Source organism: Siphateles boraxobius, unplaced genomic scaffold (assembly GCF_051911475.1).
Source record: "Siphateles boraxobius isolate OS27281-9 unplaced genomic scaffold, OSU_SipBor_1 9, whole genome shotgun sequence".
Taxonomy (NCBI): Eukaryota; Metazoa; Chordata; class Actinopteri; order Cypriniformes; family Leuciscidae; genus Siphateles; species Siphateles boraxobius.
In genome coordinates, this window is record NW_027509219.1 from 8012869 (window position 1) to 8029143 (window position 16275).

The 16275-nt window shown below is 40.6% G+C and overlaps 1 protein-coding gene across 1 annotated transcript in view; it reads right to left on the reverse strand.

The window, feature by feature from the left end:
* LOC143732639 (dematin-like) overlaps positions 1–16275 on the reverse strand; it is an 87787-nt gene that overhangs the window by 11794 nt on the left and 59718 nt on the right. The window contains exons 3-10 of the mRNA XM_077223918.1: positions 9657–9704; positions 9430–9510; positions 6892–7029; positions 5774–5818; positions 4333–4471; positions 4198–4242; positions 3954–4103; positions 3490–3626 (exon numbers count right to left, since the gene is read on the reverse strand). Of these exons, the coding sequence (XP_077080033.1) occupies positions 3490–3626; positions 3954–4103; positions 4198–4242; positions 4333–4471; positions 5774–5818; positions 6892–7029; positions 9430–9510; positions 9657–9671 (750 nt within the window). The 5' untranslated portion in view covers positions 9672–9704. The remainder of the gene's footprint in view (positions 1–3489; positions 3627–3953; positions 4104–4197; positions 4243–4332; positions 4472–5773; positions 5819–6891; positions 7030–9429; positions 9511–9656; positions 9705–16275) is intronic.

Consider the following 16275-nt stretch of genomic DNA (forward strand, 5'->3'; position numbering starts at 1 on the left):
GGTGTAGAAGTGAGGAAGAGTGAGTAATCCAAACGGGAACAGGAAACGAGACCAAGACAGGAACAACCGCAACACAGCAAGGACGACTGGAACAGGACCAAACACGAACGAGACATCAAACAACGATCTGACAATGAGAGAAGAATGCGGTGAGTATTTATGGGAGAGCAGATAGGATGCAGCTGGAGAGGAGATTGATCAGCTGATCGCTGATCAAGTGGAACGAGCCGTCACGCCCACAAAACACACGCCCACACACATAACAACAACTACACGAGACAAGAAGGAACAATGAATTTACGAACCGTGACAAGGGCGTTATTTGCCTTTATAAAGGACAATTTATTAAACCTTACTAAATATATGTTTTATGTCAAATTCTTACATTTGATCAAATTCAGTTTTAATAAAAAGGGCTGTTATCCATTAAATTAATTTACACTGCAAAATTACAACTGTAAAAATATTATGAGATTAATGTTTAAACTAATAATTAAATAAAAAATAAAATCAATGATGCCTTTGGCTTTAATCAATAAATCAATAAGTGGCGACAAGTGACCGTCTTAATAAATGAATCATTGAGTCATTCATTAAAACGATTCGTTCAAATGAATCATACAGTAACAAAACACAGCGCTTAGTGATGCTTTTCTTTTGTAACTATTTTCGTCTGTGAAATAGAACATAACCAGTCAATATTACGTCTAAAATGTAAGTTACTACATATAAACTAGGCTACTTGTTTATAAAACTATAAATTCAGTGTAACATTTGCAATTGTGATATTATAGAACAGCCCTTGGTCGTGTTATGTTACTTAACTATCATATAGCCTATTATAAATAAAAAAAAACTCAACATTTCTACCTCAGTATGTTTCTTCTGTGAGTTTTTGAGTGAGCTGTTAGGCTGATTTGTTTTGATTTGTCCACTAATATCTCTCTCACAAAGGCAACGCAGCTTCCAGAAACTATCCATTACCAATCTTTGTTTACACTGACTGTACAAGATCAAAATTATCTCGCGTTTTGATCGGTCGGGCAAGTAAAACTCTTATTTCACTTGAAACTTAAAAATCCCCTTTTCCCGGACAATCAGAGACATTTAATGTCGCTCCCTGTGTTCATTCTCGATTTGTTTCGTGCTGTAAAGCGGAACAGATGATCAGGTCACGTGCGCTTGCTGCTGTTCGCTTGAACTGAGGCGCTACAGGGATCGAGCAGAAAGAGATCGCGACAGCTCAAAGGACGTCTGGTCTCACTCCAGTCTATATTAAATTAGCCAATTGTTATTGTGAAGTTTATTGTGCTTGCAGTTTATGACTGTATAGGCTGAGAGTGTTTATGGCTTTGGGAGGGGCGGATGTGCGTGTGCGCGAGTCATTCAGAACACAAGACAAAATAACATGACAAAATAATCGTTTTTACTCGATTGTACTATTTTGGAGATCGTTGGGAGCCAAAATCGAAATTGAAATCAAAATTCGATTAATTGCACAGCCCTACTGGTGGGATATCTACATACCCCTTAGCTGCCCCGCCGTCGAGGGTGGTGAGGGAAGAGGAGCCACTAGGACGGCTTCTGGCACTATACGGTGTCGTCCACTTCCTAGTAAGTTCCTCATGCACCTCCGGAAAGAAAGGTACCGGGGCGGCACACTGAGAACCAGCACGGCCCACCCCGAGAAACAAATCGTCCAACCGAGAAGGTTCGGGACGTGGTGGAGGGTTCCACACAAGCCCAACCTTCTTGTGGCCCAGGAAAGCATAGGCGCCCATTCTGGATCGGACTCGGGGTACACTCCCCGAAGGGAGCAACGCAGCCGAATCCTCATCTCCACAGGATGAGGACTGAAACTCCGATACGGCAACCGACATCTGGTCGTCAGGAGGAGCTCAAAAAGACACGACTGCTTTTCCATGAGAAGGACCAGCACGCTCTTTTCGCAAGGCTCCGTCGGCGGCAGCGCTTGTGAGGCGTGAGGGGCCTACGGAGATAGCCTCGGCGGGGAAGCCCTCACGGTAATCCTAAGATCACCCATGTCATGCACAGAAGTAGGTCTATTCTGAGGTCCAGAATAGACACTAGATCAGGGCATAGGTGAGGGGACTGCATCTCCCTTGAGGTAAGTGAGTCTCGATTTAAGCGCTGCCATAGTCATATTCCCGCAATGGGAACATGAACTATTCACAAAAGCTGCCTCAGCGTGCTGAATGCCCAAACATGAGAGGCAACTATTGTGGCCGTCTGCTGGTGCCAGGGTACGACTGCATCCAGAATGACAAGCGGAATGACATCCTGAAAAGGACGCAGGGATCACGCTTGTGTTGCTCTTTTAGTGAAAACAAAAAAATGCCCACCGGAACTGACACACACAAATGCTTGCTGCCACTGCTGATCGCGCTGTCACACCAACACTGGAAGCAAGAGTCTTTTGAAGAGTCTTCAACGTAATAGCAGTCTTGCAGAACTCTGAAGTCAAACAGAAGCTCGGCTCCGAAGTGAAAGACAATGAGTGCGTGCGCCCGCTTCCTGTTTATACCCGCGGCGCGGGCCGATTCATGCACGCCAACGTTCATTGACTTGTTCTGTAGACACTTGAAGATGATAGGGCTCCCTGAAGTGATAACAATTAGGTTGTCACGTCGATGTTACGTCGAACGTGAGCAACTGATAGGGAATTGTCAATACAGGAAAGAAAGTTAAAATTTAAATGAGTGTATAAGGTGTGTATTTTAGGTGGTGTGGCTGGTCACTATTAATTTTAAAGATTCCCTCAATTTTGAATTACCTTTTTGATGAGTTTGTAGTGTGAAATATTCTTTTAAATATACAAATAGGACATAAAGACTGGATGTACGATACTACCTTTTCAAACTTTTGCGGTCAGTAAGACTTTTTAATATTTTTAATTCTATTATGCTCAGTATACTCTTATGCTCAGTATAAACAGCAATATAATAAAATATTATTACAATTTAAATGAAATATTTTTTACTTTAACATAATTTAAAATGTAATTTATTCCTGTGATGGCAAAGCTTAATTTTCAGCAGTCTTCAGTGTCACACGATCCTTCAGAAATTATTCTAATACGCTAACTTATTATTATTCGCAATGTCGAAACCTGTTGTGCAACTTTATGTTTTTGTGGAAAATCAAAATGTGATACATTTTTTCAGGATTCTTTGATCAAATGGAAAGTTAAAGTTAAAAAGAACAGCATTTATTTTAAATAGATTTTCTATAAAACCTTATAAATGTCTTTGTTGACTTTTTTGTTTTGCTGATTTACATTGAATTGTTTTAATTGATTTAATTCACACTTGCAGAACCAAAGTATATATTTATAAAAAAAAATAAGAAAAGAATTAGAAAAAAGCCATTTAAAAAAGTTTAACTGTAAAACTGCAGGCCTGAAAAGGTAAAAAAAAGAACAGACACTGTATTTCTTTGAATAAGAAAATTTTACAGATAATTTTACACCTTGTTGAGCTCTTGCTTCTGCATTTTCCGAAGTCTCCACATGTCTTCAGACAGATCATTGTCATCATACTTATCATCCTCCTCACCCTCCTCTCCCTCAGCTGTCTTGGATGCCACATTCTTTCTCCGCTCCGTCTCTGTTCCACAAACACAAGAATATGGGATGAAGACTGTAAGAATGAGTAGATGAACGAATACTACCCAAATATTAAAACTGTCCCAATACCAAATACTACTTACATTTGCATGTACTGTTAGTGTTCTAAAATATCAATATGTAGACAGAAGGCATGTAGAAGATTGCGTAAAACATTTTGATCACGTTGATAATTTAGAGGCCGTAGAAATTTTTCATATCAAATATAATACAGTAAGCTTTATAGGGCTAACTGAACTGCAGTTGGTGTTTCGCCTACAATTCCTTAAGAGAACCAAAAAAATGAGATAGCGTGAGAGTGTATTACCTATAACAGCTAGTGAGGGTGGACACGGCCAGTATTCTGTCTCTATCTTAGAGGGCTGGTTGGGGTCTGGAGGCTGGGCGGCAGGAAACTTCGATGACTCGATGATTAAATCCTCCATGTGTTTAGAGTGCGGAACAGCTGATGAGACATCTACATCCATTCAAATACACATACATATACTCAATATGCTCAAGAAAATCATTAACATTGAATCTGACATAAGAGTAGAACTGATATTTCATACCTTGTTTATATATAGGCGGCTTCTTGAACATGTTGCTTCTGTTGTCTGGAAGGAAAAATGACGGTTGTTTAATTTTAGTGTGTGATGTTCCCTGAGGTTTCATTGGTATGTTTGTGAGGGGCTGTAGTACTGAACCTGGCCTGTGGAAGTGCTGTTGCTGATGTGGGACTTTTGTGCTGATGGTGATGCTTTTACTCAGCTGCGTTGAGGCAGGAGAAGAGCTGCCCGATGACTTCGGCTCTGACCAATCCCGAACGTCCTTAGATAGACTGTTCTACAATTACACATAGAAGGACTGTGAGATTAAGAATCATGGAGAGAGATTCTAAAGCAGATCATAAAATAGTATGATCTTTGAACATGGTCAAATATCTCCCGCATGGCCACTGGTGGTTTATTGCTTCAATAATGAGTTTAAAAAAAAAACAAATCTGATGTTATCAACTGTGTTTAAAAAAAAAAAACGATTTCATTTCATATTTTGTTTGAATTATATGTGTGATATCCGTATTTAGGAACATCTTGAGTATATTAAAATTCTGTCAAAAAGGTAATAATAAAAAATAATAAGGTAATAATACAATTATTAAAAATTTTACTTCTATTGAATCTACATGCCAAGTGGTGGCAGTGGTGTCTTGCAGTCTGAATTCCAACTAAAGCTATTTAAAATAGCATTTTTCTAATTTTTGGATAATTATTATATACAGTATATTTGAACTCACATTAATTGATACTTTAAAAAATGTACAAATTAATTTGTCACAAAACTATTATAAGACTATTTAAATGAATCAATTAAGTTCTACATTTACACAATCATTCAAATATGTGGGGCCATTAAGATTTTTTATACTTTTTATTATTTTAATATTCTTTAAAATAAATTAATACTTTTATTCAGAAAGGACATTAAATTGATCAAAAGTATCAGTAAAGACATTTAAAATGTTAAAGGATTTCTTCAAATATAGTACATGCACTTATTATTACTTTCTATTTATTAAATAATCCTGAAAAAAGTATTACCCTTTCCACAAAAATATTAAACAGCAAAAACATTTTTCATCATTGATAAAAATAAGAACTGTTTCTTAAGCAGAATATTAGAATGATTTCATGTGACACTGAAGACTGGATTAATGGCTGCTGAAAATTCAGCTTTGCCATCATAGGAATAAATAACATTTTAAATATATTAAAAAAGGAAGTTTTAAAAAAAAAAATTGTAATACTATTTAATAATAGTACTGTATTTATTAAATAAATGGAAAAAAAGCCTTGGTGAAAATAAGAGACTTCTTTCAAAAGCATTTGAAAATCTCACGACTCCAAACTTTTGAACAGTAGTGTACATAATTTGTAACCTAAATGTCTATGTTATTTGTGAACCACCCTGTTTTCATTACACAACAGTTACTTCCGGTCCTCTAATCTGATTAGACAAGCCTCATAGCAAGAGTGCTGATAAAATATAAACAGCTAATAAACCTGCCATTCAGTTGACAGATATTAGGCTGTATATGACTTATTTGTAATTTTAACCTCACAGACAGATATGTACTACACAACTTACCTCTGGGGATGGAGGAGGGGAAATAGAGCGAGGAGATAATGACCTCTAAAGAGAGAAAAATACAGCGAGAGAGAGAGGGGTCAGTTGTTGGCAGTAAGTGAGATATCTAGGCATTTCCACAGACAGGTTTACAGAGTTAATGAAGCGTAAAGCTTCCATCACAGCGAAACAAAAAGGAAATTACTGTGGGAGAGCCGAACTAACATGACGTGTGTGTGTGTGTGTGTGTGTGTGTGTGTGTGTGTGTGTGTGTGTGTATGTGTGTGTGTGTCTGTGTGTGTGTGTGTGTGTGTGTCTGTGTACTGATCTCTGTCCAGGCCATCAGAGCTGGCAAGACATCACATCCATCAGGAAACTAACTAGTGAACACATCACACATGGTGACTGACAGACAGACATGTAAGGGGCCCAAAGTGTACCAAGAAAATACCCCCCCCCCCCCCTACACCGTTACACCACCACCACCAGCATGAATCGTTCATACAAGATGTATCCATGCTTTCATGCTGTTTACACCAAATTCTGACTCTACCATCTGAATGTCACAGCAGAAATGGAGCCTCATCAGAATAGGCAACGTTTTTCCAGTCTTCTATTGTACAATTTTGGTGAGCCTGTGCGAACTGTAGACTCAGTTTCCTGTTCTTAGCTGACAGGAATGGTACCCGGTGTGTGTCTTCCGCTGTTGTAGCTGTCTGCAGACCTTGGTTGTAATGAGAGTTTATTTGAGTTACTGTTGCCTTTCTATCAGCTCGAACCAGTCTCGCCATTCTCCTCTGACCTGTGGCATCAACAAGGCCTTTTCGCCCACAGAACTGCCACCCACTGGATATTTTATCCTTTTCAGACTATTCTCTGTAAACAGTAGAGATGCTTGTGCGTGAAAATTCCAGTAGATCAGCAGTTTCTGAAATACTCAGACCAGCCCGTCTGCCACCAACAACCATGCCAAATTCAAAGTCACTTAAATCACCTTTCTTCCCCATTCTGATACTCTGATGCTTTAGCAGATCGTCTTGACCATGTCTACATGCCTAAATGCATTGAGTTGCTGCCATGTAATTGGCTCATTAGATATTTGCGTTAACGAGCAATTGAACAGGCATATATACACATACCTCTGAGCGATCCATTGGTGAATAGCTGAAGTGGGGCTCATACATCATCAGGTCAGGCCTCTCGATGTCTAGAATGGCCTTGTCTTTAGGTATAGCTGCTAGATCCTTATACCCAATCACTTGATTGTCCATTTTGGCCTGTAGAAATCCAAAATATGAAAGGAATATGGGAAATTATTGGCAACCTCAGAGACATAAGGTACAGTATGTCTCAATCAGCTCCCTAGCTCCCTAGGTGAATCATATTGTGTACACAAATTAGGCACTGGTAAGGACAGTAAGAACCGTGGCTCACTACACATTGGGTCACTGATGATGGCAGAACAACGTCCTTATTGTATAACGTTACTACTGGAACTTATGAATGAACAGGAACTGGAACTTATGAATTTTACATTTTCCAACATTTCAGCCGTAAATTAATTCTAAATGTTAGCTAATTATGTTAAGTACCTGAATAGCAATTTATGTTTATGCTGAAATATAATTAAATAATGGTTTGTTTTTTCAAAACATCTATCGCATGTCATTATGTGTTGTAAGATGGCATGATCGCATGATTTTTGTTTCGTGCTTCAGAACTTCCAGTAAGGGAACATAGTGAGCATGGATGCTCCCTGGTTTTCACTGTGCATTGTGGGACTTTTTAGGGAGTGAATGTTTCAGTGCACTGAAAGGATATTTTGACTGAGACAGCACTTAACTCTTTGCATGGTGGTAAAAAATGACCGGATTTTTCTTTTTTAATTTGAGTGAAATTAATGTACTATATTTTAGTTTTGATGTTTTTATATAACATATATATATATATATATATATATATATATATATATATATATATATATATATATATATATATATATATATATACATATAGTGTATTTTTAGGGATTTTTATGGTACTAAGTAATTAAATATTTATGCAGTAGTTTTGATCCATTTATCCATCCATCCATCCATCCATTCCATCTATTTATCACCTGTAAACTATTTTCTGAGCATAGACCTAAAATTTAAATTAAACTTAAACTGTCATAAATATTGAATGCTTTGAGAAACAGACTTAAGTTTATTCTCTTTTTAAGACACTTGGCAGATTATAGCTGATGTCAGAGTTATGTTTAGTTTTATTGTGTTTTGGTTTTGTTTTCCCTGTACCCATTTTGCCTGTTCCCAGTCATTGTTAGTTTCCTGGTTGTTAATCAGGATACACACCTGTTCCATGTTCTTTTGATTATCCTCCCTTATGTATTTAAGCCCTCAGTCCTCCCAATTCTTTGTTCACTTTTGTTGTTAAAGTTTATTTTTTCTGTGTTTTTAAGTATTCCAGTTAAAGTCTGTTTATGCTTAAAGGGATAGTTCACCCAAAAAATTCTGTCAGTATTTACTCACCATCATATTGTTCATATTGTTCCAACTCCAATCTTCGGAACACAAATTAAGATATTTTTGATGAAATCTGAGAGCTGGCTCACACCTTTGTAGGCTGCAAGGTAATTGATATCTACAAGCCCAGAAAAGTTAGTAAAGACATCATTAAAAAACAAAAATAACAACTTTATTCAACCATCTCTTCTCTCCCATGTCATTCTCCTAAGCTGTTGACGTAGTGTAACAGCGCAGCACTTCTGGGTTGTACGTCAGAACCTAGGCTCACTATTGGCCAAAACTGGTCATGTGTGTGATGCTGGCCAAATAGGGAGCCTACGTTCTGACGTACAACCCAGAAGTGCTGCGCTGTTACTCTACGTGAACTCACTCAGAGGCCCACACAGAAGAAAATTAATAGTTGAATAAAGTCGTTATTTTTTTTATTTTTTTTTGCACAAAAAGTATTCTCGTCGCTTGATAAACTTAAGGTTGAGCCACTGTAGTCACTTGGACAATTTTAACGATGTCTTTACTAACTTTTCAGGGCTGGCAGATATCAATTACCTCGCAGCCTACGAAGGAGTGAGCCAGCTCTAAGATTTCATCAAAAATATTTTTCTTTGTGTTCCAAAGATGGACGAAAGTCTTACGAGGTTGGAACAACATGAGGGTGAGTAATTACTGACAGAATTTTCATTTTTGGGTAAACTAACCCTTTACTTTTCTGTCATGAGTTTACCACAGCTACACCATGACAGCTAAAGTAAAGTTATAAAAAGTGAACTTAAATTAAGTTATAGAAGTTTAAGTTTATTGTTATGAAAAATTCACAAAAATACTATTTTAAATTTTTATATGAAATATACATTTTCCAAAACATGTTTTACTCTAAAACTGAGAAAATAAAAGCCATAAATCATTAAAGCCATATAAAGAGTTAAAATGACCGACTCCCTGATCAGTGCCCTGACTACTGAATTAGGGAGCTGATTGAGATGCACCCATAAACATACTATGAAAATCTATCTTTTGCTTTGAAAGAACTTCATTAGTCGTTGCGCCTGGTTATGTGTGGGCCTAGTTATGTTTATTCTTACAGTAGGCCTATGCAGTAACATCTGGAAAGCGTGCCGAGAATTATGTCTCAGCATTCACTGCTATACATACCACTATAGTGACTGCTGGGGTTCCAGGACCACCTTCTGCACGAAGAGAACAAACAGTGCCTGGGGAGGTACTGGTCGATTGCTGTTCACATACACACAGGTCAAAGGTCAAATATTTCATTGATAATTTTATTTGTTTTATGATTATCTATTATCTTATTTTATTATGAAAAAATAAGAAATCTACTTAAAAACAAATCTGATATAAAAATGTTTGCTTTTAATCACCTTATGCAGCATCATTTTGAAAGAGAAAGCGCTCCCTTTATGAGGTCACTGTAGAAAGAGAAGAAATTGTAGATGAGAATAAAGCTTTAGATGTCAATGGCCTCTAAAAGACTTAGTGCAGATGTACACCAAGTCAGATTATGTGTATAATGCTTTTCACAATACACATTGTTTCAAAGCAGTTTTACAGAAAATTATTCTGTTAATAATTATAATATCTTTACATTTTAATATGGTTTACATTTTGTGATGATAAGGGCTGGGACGGTTATCGCATTACTGCACTACTGCGCCTACCGCGGGTCTGAGCGTGTCGCAGTCATCACCGTAAAAAAAAACATTGGCCTGCACATGTGTGCACGTTGTGTCTAATGACATGGATTCATTGATTCTAATGACATGGATTATGTCTAATGACATTGTGTCTTACATGGATTCAAGGTTTTCTAAACAAAACTAAACAAATCCGACCTTTCACGAGTTGGGGAGTGCAATGTTCCATGACACATAATAACATTCCATTCGTATTAGAGATTATTGGATGGGCTATTATTTCATCCACAACCGCATCACAAAACTCATCAGCCGTCCGCCATCCATCCGCACCAACGTTTTTTGACCAATTTTCAAAACCGCACCAGCCTTGTTGTTTTAAGGTCTATGGGCGATGCAAGGCGCTGCTGCCGCGAGGCTAGAAAGCTCTTGGCTGTTCTAGAAAGGAGACTTATCCAATGCAGCAAAGATATTTAAAGGCTAAAGTCCCTACTATAGCCTTTTGGCTATGTTGTATCCCCAGAATTCCGATCGGCGCACAGGGACAAAAATCCATACTGTCCCAGACCTAGTGATGATACAAGCAATCAAACAGTTGAGATCTACTACACTTTACCCTATGCAAGTTTACTGTATGTAAGCAAATATAAAATGACCATATATCCGACTTTATATATAGAGATATTATAGTTTACATTTTGTGATGATATATATATATATATCACTTCAGGTGAGGAAGCAGACAAACTGGCTAAACCAACCGTCTGCTAGCGGCCTCGCGTCACCAAGGTCAGATAAATCCCATCACATAGAGCCTCTTTCACCTACATATCATCATATAGAGACTGTCTGTTCCCCGAATTTGGAAATCCAAAAAACGTCCAAACCGATCTAAGGTTAAAAAATGTAATTGATATTCAACAAATAAAAAATAGATATAATACAGATGAGCAAACGATAAAGCTTGGGTTGCTGAATATTCGATCCCTTACTTCAAAAGCGCTCATAGTTAATGATATGATTTCAGATTATAACCTAGATGTGCTGTGTATGACAGAAACCTGGCTAAAACCAGACGATTACATTACTTTAAATGAGTCCACCCCCCATTATTACTGTTATAAACATGAACCTCGCCTGAAAGGCAAAGGGGGAGGTGTTGCTGTAATTTATAGTAATATTTTCAAAACCACTGAAAAATCTAGTTTTAAATATACTTCTTTTGAAGTGTTGGTGCTTAATGTAAAAATATATAATGTAAAAGATAAATCAAGTTTGAGAATTCTGCTGGCAACTGTATACAGGCCACCAGGGCACGATTAAGATTTTATCAAAGATTTTGCTGACTTTCTATCAGAATTAGTATTGACTGCAGATAAAGTCCTAATTGTTGGTGATTTTAATATACATGTAGATAATGGAAAAGATGCAATGGGATTGGCATTTAAAGACATTCTTAACTCTATTGGAGTTCGACAACACGTGTCAGGACCTACTCATTGTCGTAATCATACTCTAAATCTAATATTATCACATGGAATCAATGTTGATGCTGTTGAAATTCTGCAGCAGAGCTACGACATCTCAGATCATTATCTAGTCTCATGTAAATTACATTTAGCCAAGGCTGCAAAGCCAACTCCGTGTTACAAGTATGTTAGACCTATCACTTCTGCCATTAAAGATTGCTTTATCAATAATCTTCCTAATCAGTTTCATCGTCTCAGCATCCCAGATAGCTTAGAAGAACTTGATATTGCAACAGAAACTTTTAACTCTCTCCTTTCCAGCACTTTAGACACAGTTGCTTCATTGCGCTTAAAGAAGATTAAAGAAAATAGTCCAACGCCGTGGTACAACGAGCACACCCGGGCCCTTAAGAGAGCAGCCAGAAAAATGGAGCGCAACTGGAAGAAAACAAAACTAGAGGTATTTCGGATTTCATGGAAGGAGAGCTCGATGGCTTACAGAGAGGCTTTAAAAGCTGCTAGATCTGCTTATTTTTCAACCCTATTAAAAGAAAATAAACATAATCCAAGGTATTTATTTGAAAAAGTGGCTACACTAACGAAAAAGAAAGCTTCAAGCCCAGAAGTTTCCAAGAAACACAGCAGTAATGACTTTATAAACTTCTACACTTATAAGATTGATAATATTAGGGACAAAATTATAACTATTCAACCGTCTACTACAGCATAACACAAGGGAGTGCATTACAGTCTCCCTGAGGTAAAATTTGATTCATTTGTTCCCATAGGAGAGGAAGAATTTTGCAAACTCGTTAATTCATCTAAATCGACAACATCTATGTTAGACCCTATACCGACTAAACTACTGAAAGAGATGCTTCCAGAAGTCGTAGATCCTCTTCTTAACATCATTAATTCGTCTTTGTCTCTAGGATACGTACGAAAAACCTTTAAGCTGGCTATGATTAAACCGCTTGTTAAAAAAACGCAACTTGATCCTACAGAATTAGTCAATTACAGGCCGATCTCAAATCTACCTTTTCCGTCAAAGATACTAGAAAAGGCAGTATCCTCACAACTATGTTCCTTTCTTGAAAGAAATGTTATCTGCGAGGATTTCCAGTCAGGATTTAGACTGCACCATAGCACTGAGACAGCTCTCATTAGAGTCACAAATGATTTGCTCTTATCATCTGATCGTGGTTGTATCTCTCTATTAGTGTTACTTGATCTTAGTGCTGCATTTGACACCATTGACCACAACATTCTCTTAAATAGACTAGAAAACTATGTTGGCATTAGTGGAATTGCATTAGCATGGTTTAAATCATATATATCTGACCGCTATCAGTTTGTAGCAGTAAATGAAGAGATGTCTTATCAATCACAAGTTCAGTATGGCGTACCACAAGGCTCAGTACTAGGACCGCTGCTGTTCACTCTGTACATGCTACCTGTAGGAGATATCATTAGGAAACATGGAATTAGCTTTCACTGTTATGCTGATAATACTCAGCTCTATATTTCTTCCAAACCTAACGAAATTCACCAATTCACAAAATTATCGGAATGCATAGTTGATATCAAAAATTGGATGACTAGTAATTTCCTACTACTAAATTCTGAAAAAGCAGAGATTCTAATTATTGGACAAAAAACGTCCCGGGTTACGTATGTAACCCTAGTTCCCCGAAGGGACGGACGCTGCGTGTAATCGCAGTGGGAACGCCCCCCAGCGTAGCGCGTCTGAAGCATGAATGAAATCAGTCAATGGAGCGTCACAGCGGGTGACGTCACCGACCAGGAAGCTATAAATATCCCCTGAATACACAAGCCACCAGCTTCTAATGTTACTGAAGCAAGCGATCCAAGGGGATGCCGAGAGTATGGCAGGACACGCAGCGTCCGTCCCTTCGGGGAACTAGGGTTACATACGTAACCCGGGACGTTCCCCTTCAGGGACTACCGCTGCGTGTAATCGCAGTGGGAACGCAATACCCACATCCCCATACGACCAAATCCCCGTCGTGTGTCATAAGGAGACACAAGCCGACGAGAGAACCTGAGCCCCGGGAGTGGAGCTAAGGTCAAGGGAATAAAATCTGACGAAAGTGTGCGGTGAGGACCAGCCTGCCGCATCACAAACGTCCTGAAGAGAAGCTCCTGAAAGAAGAGCTGTAGAAGCAGCCATACTCCGGGTGGAATGAGCCCTTACAGCCAAAGGTGAAGGCTGATGGGCCGAACCGTAAGCAAGCGAGATGGCCTCGACCACCCACTGTCTCATCCTTTGCTTAGATGCTGGACACCCCTTCTTAGGTGACCCAAAACAGACAAACAATTGTTCTGATTTCCTCCACAGGGCAGCTCTGTGGACATACGCATCTAAAGCCCTAACAGGACACAGCAAATTAAGTTTCTCCTGGTCTGACGTCAAAAAAGGCGGAGGACAGAAAGCCTGCAGAACTATAGGTCTAACCGAAGTGGTTGGTACCTTAGGAACATACCCTGGTCTCGGACAGAGAAAAGCTTTTACCATACCAGGAGCAAATTCCAGGCACGAGGGAGCCACCGAAAGTGCTTGAATATCTCCAATTCTTTTTAGAGACGACATAGCAAGAAGAAGGATAGTCTTTAGTGTAAGGAACTTTTCCGAAACTTCCTCGATGGGCTCGAAAGGAGCTAGGGAGAGACCTTCCAAGACGATGGCCAGATCCCAAGCTGGTACCCTCGTGCGGACTGCAGGCCTCAGCCTCAAGGTGCCACGAAGGAAGCGAGATACAAGTGGGTGTCTCCCGAGAGAACCTCCACTCGAAGGGTCGTGGTAAGCAGCTAAGGCCGCCACATACACCTTCAGTGTGGAGTGAGATAACCCTGTGGAGAGCCGGTCCTGCAGGAAATCCAGCACTGTACCAACCGGGCAGTTAACTGGGTCCTGCTGGCGCTCTCCACACCAAGAGGTGAAAAGTTTCCACCTCGCGGAATATAACTTCCTTGTGGCGGGAGCTCTGGATTGGAGGATGGTCTCAACGACCTCAGTCGAGAGACCAGAATCTATGAGCTGGGCCCCCTCAGAGGCCAAGCCCACAGCCTCCATAGTTCTGGGCGGGGGTGAAAGATCGACCCACTCGCCTGAGAGAGTAGATCTCTCCTGATCGGTATCTCTAGGGGAGAGCCGTCGAGGAGAGACACTAGGTCCGCAAACCATACTCGGGCCGGCCAGAACGGGGCTATTAGCAGAAGACTGAGCCCGTCCCGGCGAACCCTCTCCAGAACTCCCGGGAGCAGAGCGATCGGGGGAAAAGCGTACAGACTTGACCTCGGCCACGGATGTACCATCGCGTCCAACCCCAGTGGGGCTGGCAGGCTGAGAGAGAACCACAGTGGACAATGTGATGTCTCTCTGGAAGCAAATAGATCTACCTCGGCACGACCGAAATGTTCCCATAGGAGCTCCACCACCTCGGGGTGAAGACTCCATTCCCCGGGCCTCGGCCCCTGCCTCGACAGGATGTCTGCCCCCTGATTTAAGTACCCTGGGAGATAAATAGCTCTCAAAGAAAGAATTCTCCCCTGGGACCATAGGAGAATCTGACGTGCCAGTTTGTAAAGTGGGCGAGAACGCAGACCCCCCTGATGGTTGATATAAGAGACCACCGATGTGTTGTCTGTTCGAACAAGAACATGGTGGCCCCTTAGGTCTGGGAGGAAGTGTTTCAGAGCCTGAAACACTGCCAACATCTCTAGACAATTTATGTGCCATAGACGGTGATGGTCCCCCCACAGACCCCGAGCTGGGCGACCACTCATGATCGCCCCCCACCCCGTGAGAGAGGCATCTGTCGTTAGCATAACGCGACGACAAGGAGCTCCCAACACCGGCCCTTGGGAAAGAAACCGAGGATCTTTCCACATAACCAGGGCGCGAAGACATCGTCGCGAACTCATGATCATGCGAAACGGATTTCCCCTCGGGGAGAATCCCCTGGTTCTGAGCCACCACTGTAACGGTCTCATGTGCAGGAGGCCAAAAGGTATCACGTTGGACGCAGCTGCCATGAGACCTAACAGTCTCTGGAACTGTTTTACAGTGGACGACTGGCCTAGCTTGACCTGATCTACTGCGGCGAGAATCGAAGCAACACGAGCAGGTGACAACTGTGCCTGCATCGTCGTCGAATCCCACACTACACCGAGAAAAGTGGTTCTCTGTAATGGAGAAAGAACACTCTTCTTGGCGTTGAGCCTCAACCCCAACCTCTTGATGTGAGCAAGAACGACATCTCGGTGCCGAACCGCCTGCTGTTCTGATTGAGCTAGAATTAACCAATCGTCTATATAGTTCAGAATACGAATGCCTTGCAGCCTCAGCGGGGCTATAGCTGCATCCATACACTTTGTGAACGTGCGGGGTGACAGTGCTAGGCCAAACGGAAGAACCCGATATTGGTACGCTTCGCCCCCTAAAGCGAACCTCAGGAACTTCCTGTGTTGAGGGAGGATGGATACATGGAAGTAGGCGTCCTTTAGGTCTATCGTGACAAACCAGTCCTCGGATCTGATTTGTGACACGATCTGTTTGAGAGTGAGCATCTTGAATTTGAGCTTCCCTACAGTGCTATTTAAGAGACGCAGATCTAGAATGGGACGCAGCCCTCCATCTTTTTTCGGAACGATGAAGTACCGGCTGTAGTATCCTAACTCCCTGCTGGGCGGAGGAACCCGTTCTATAGCCCCTTTGTGCAGCAGAGTTTCTACCTCCTGTTCTAATACCAGAGCCTGCTCGGGGCCCACCACCGTGGGCAGAACCCCTCTGAACCGAGGTGGACGCGTTCTGAACTGAATAGCGTACCCGTTCTTTATAATATTCAGGACCCACT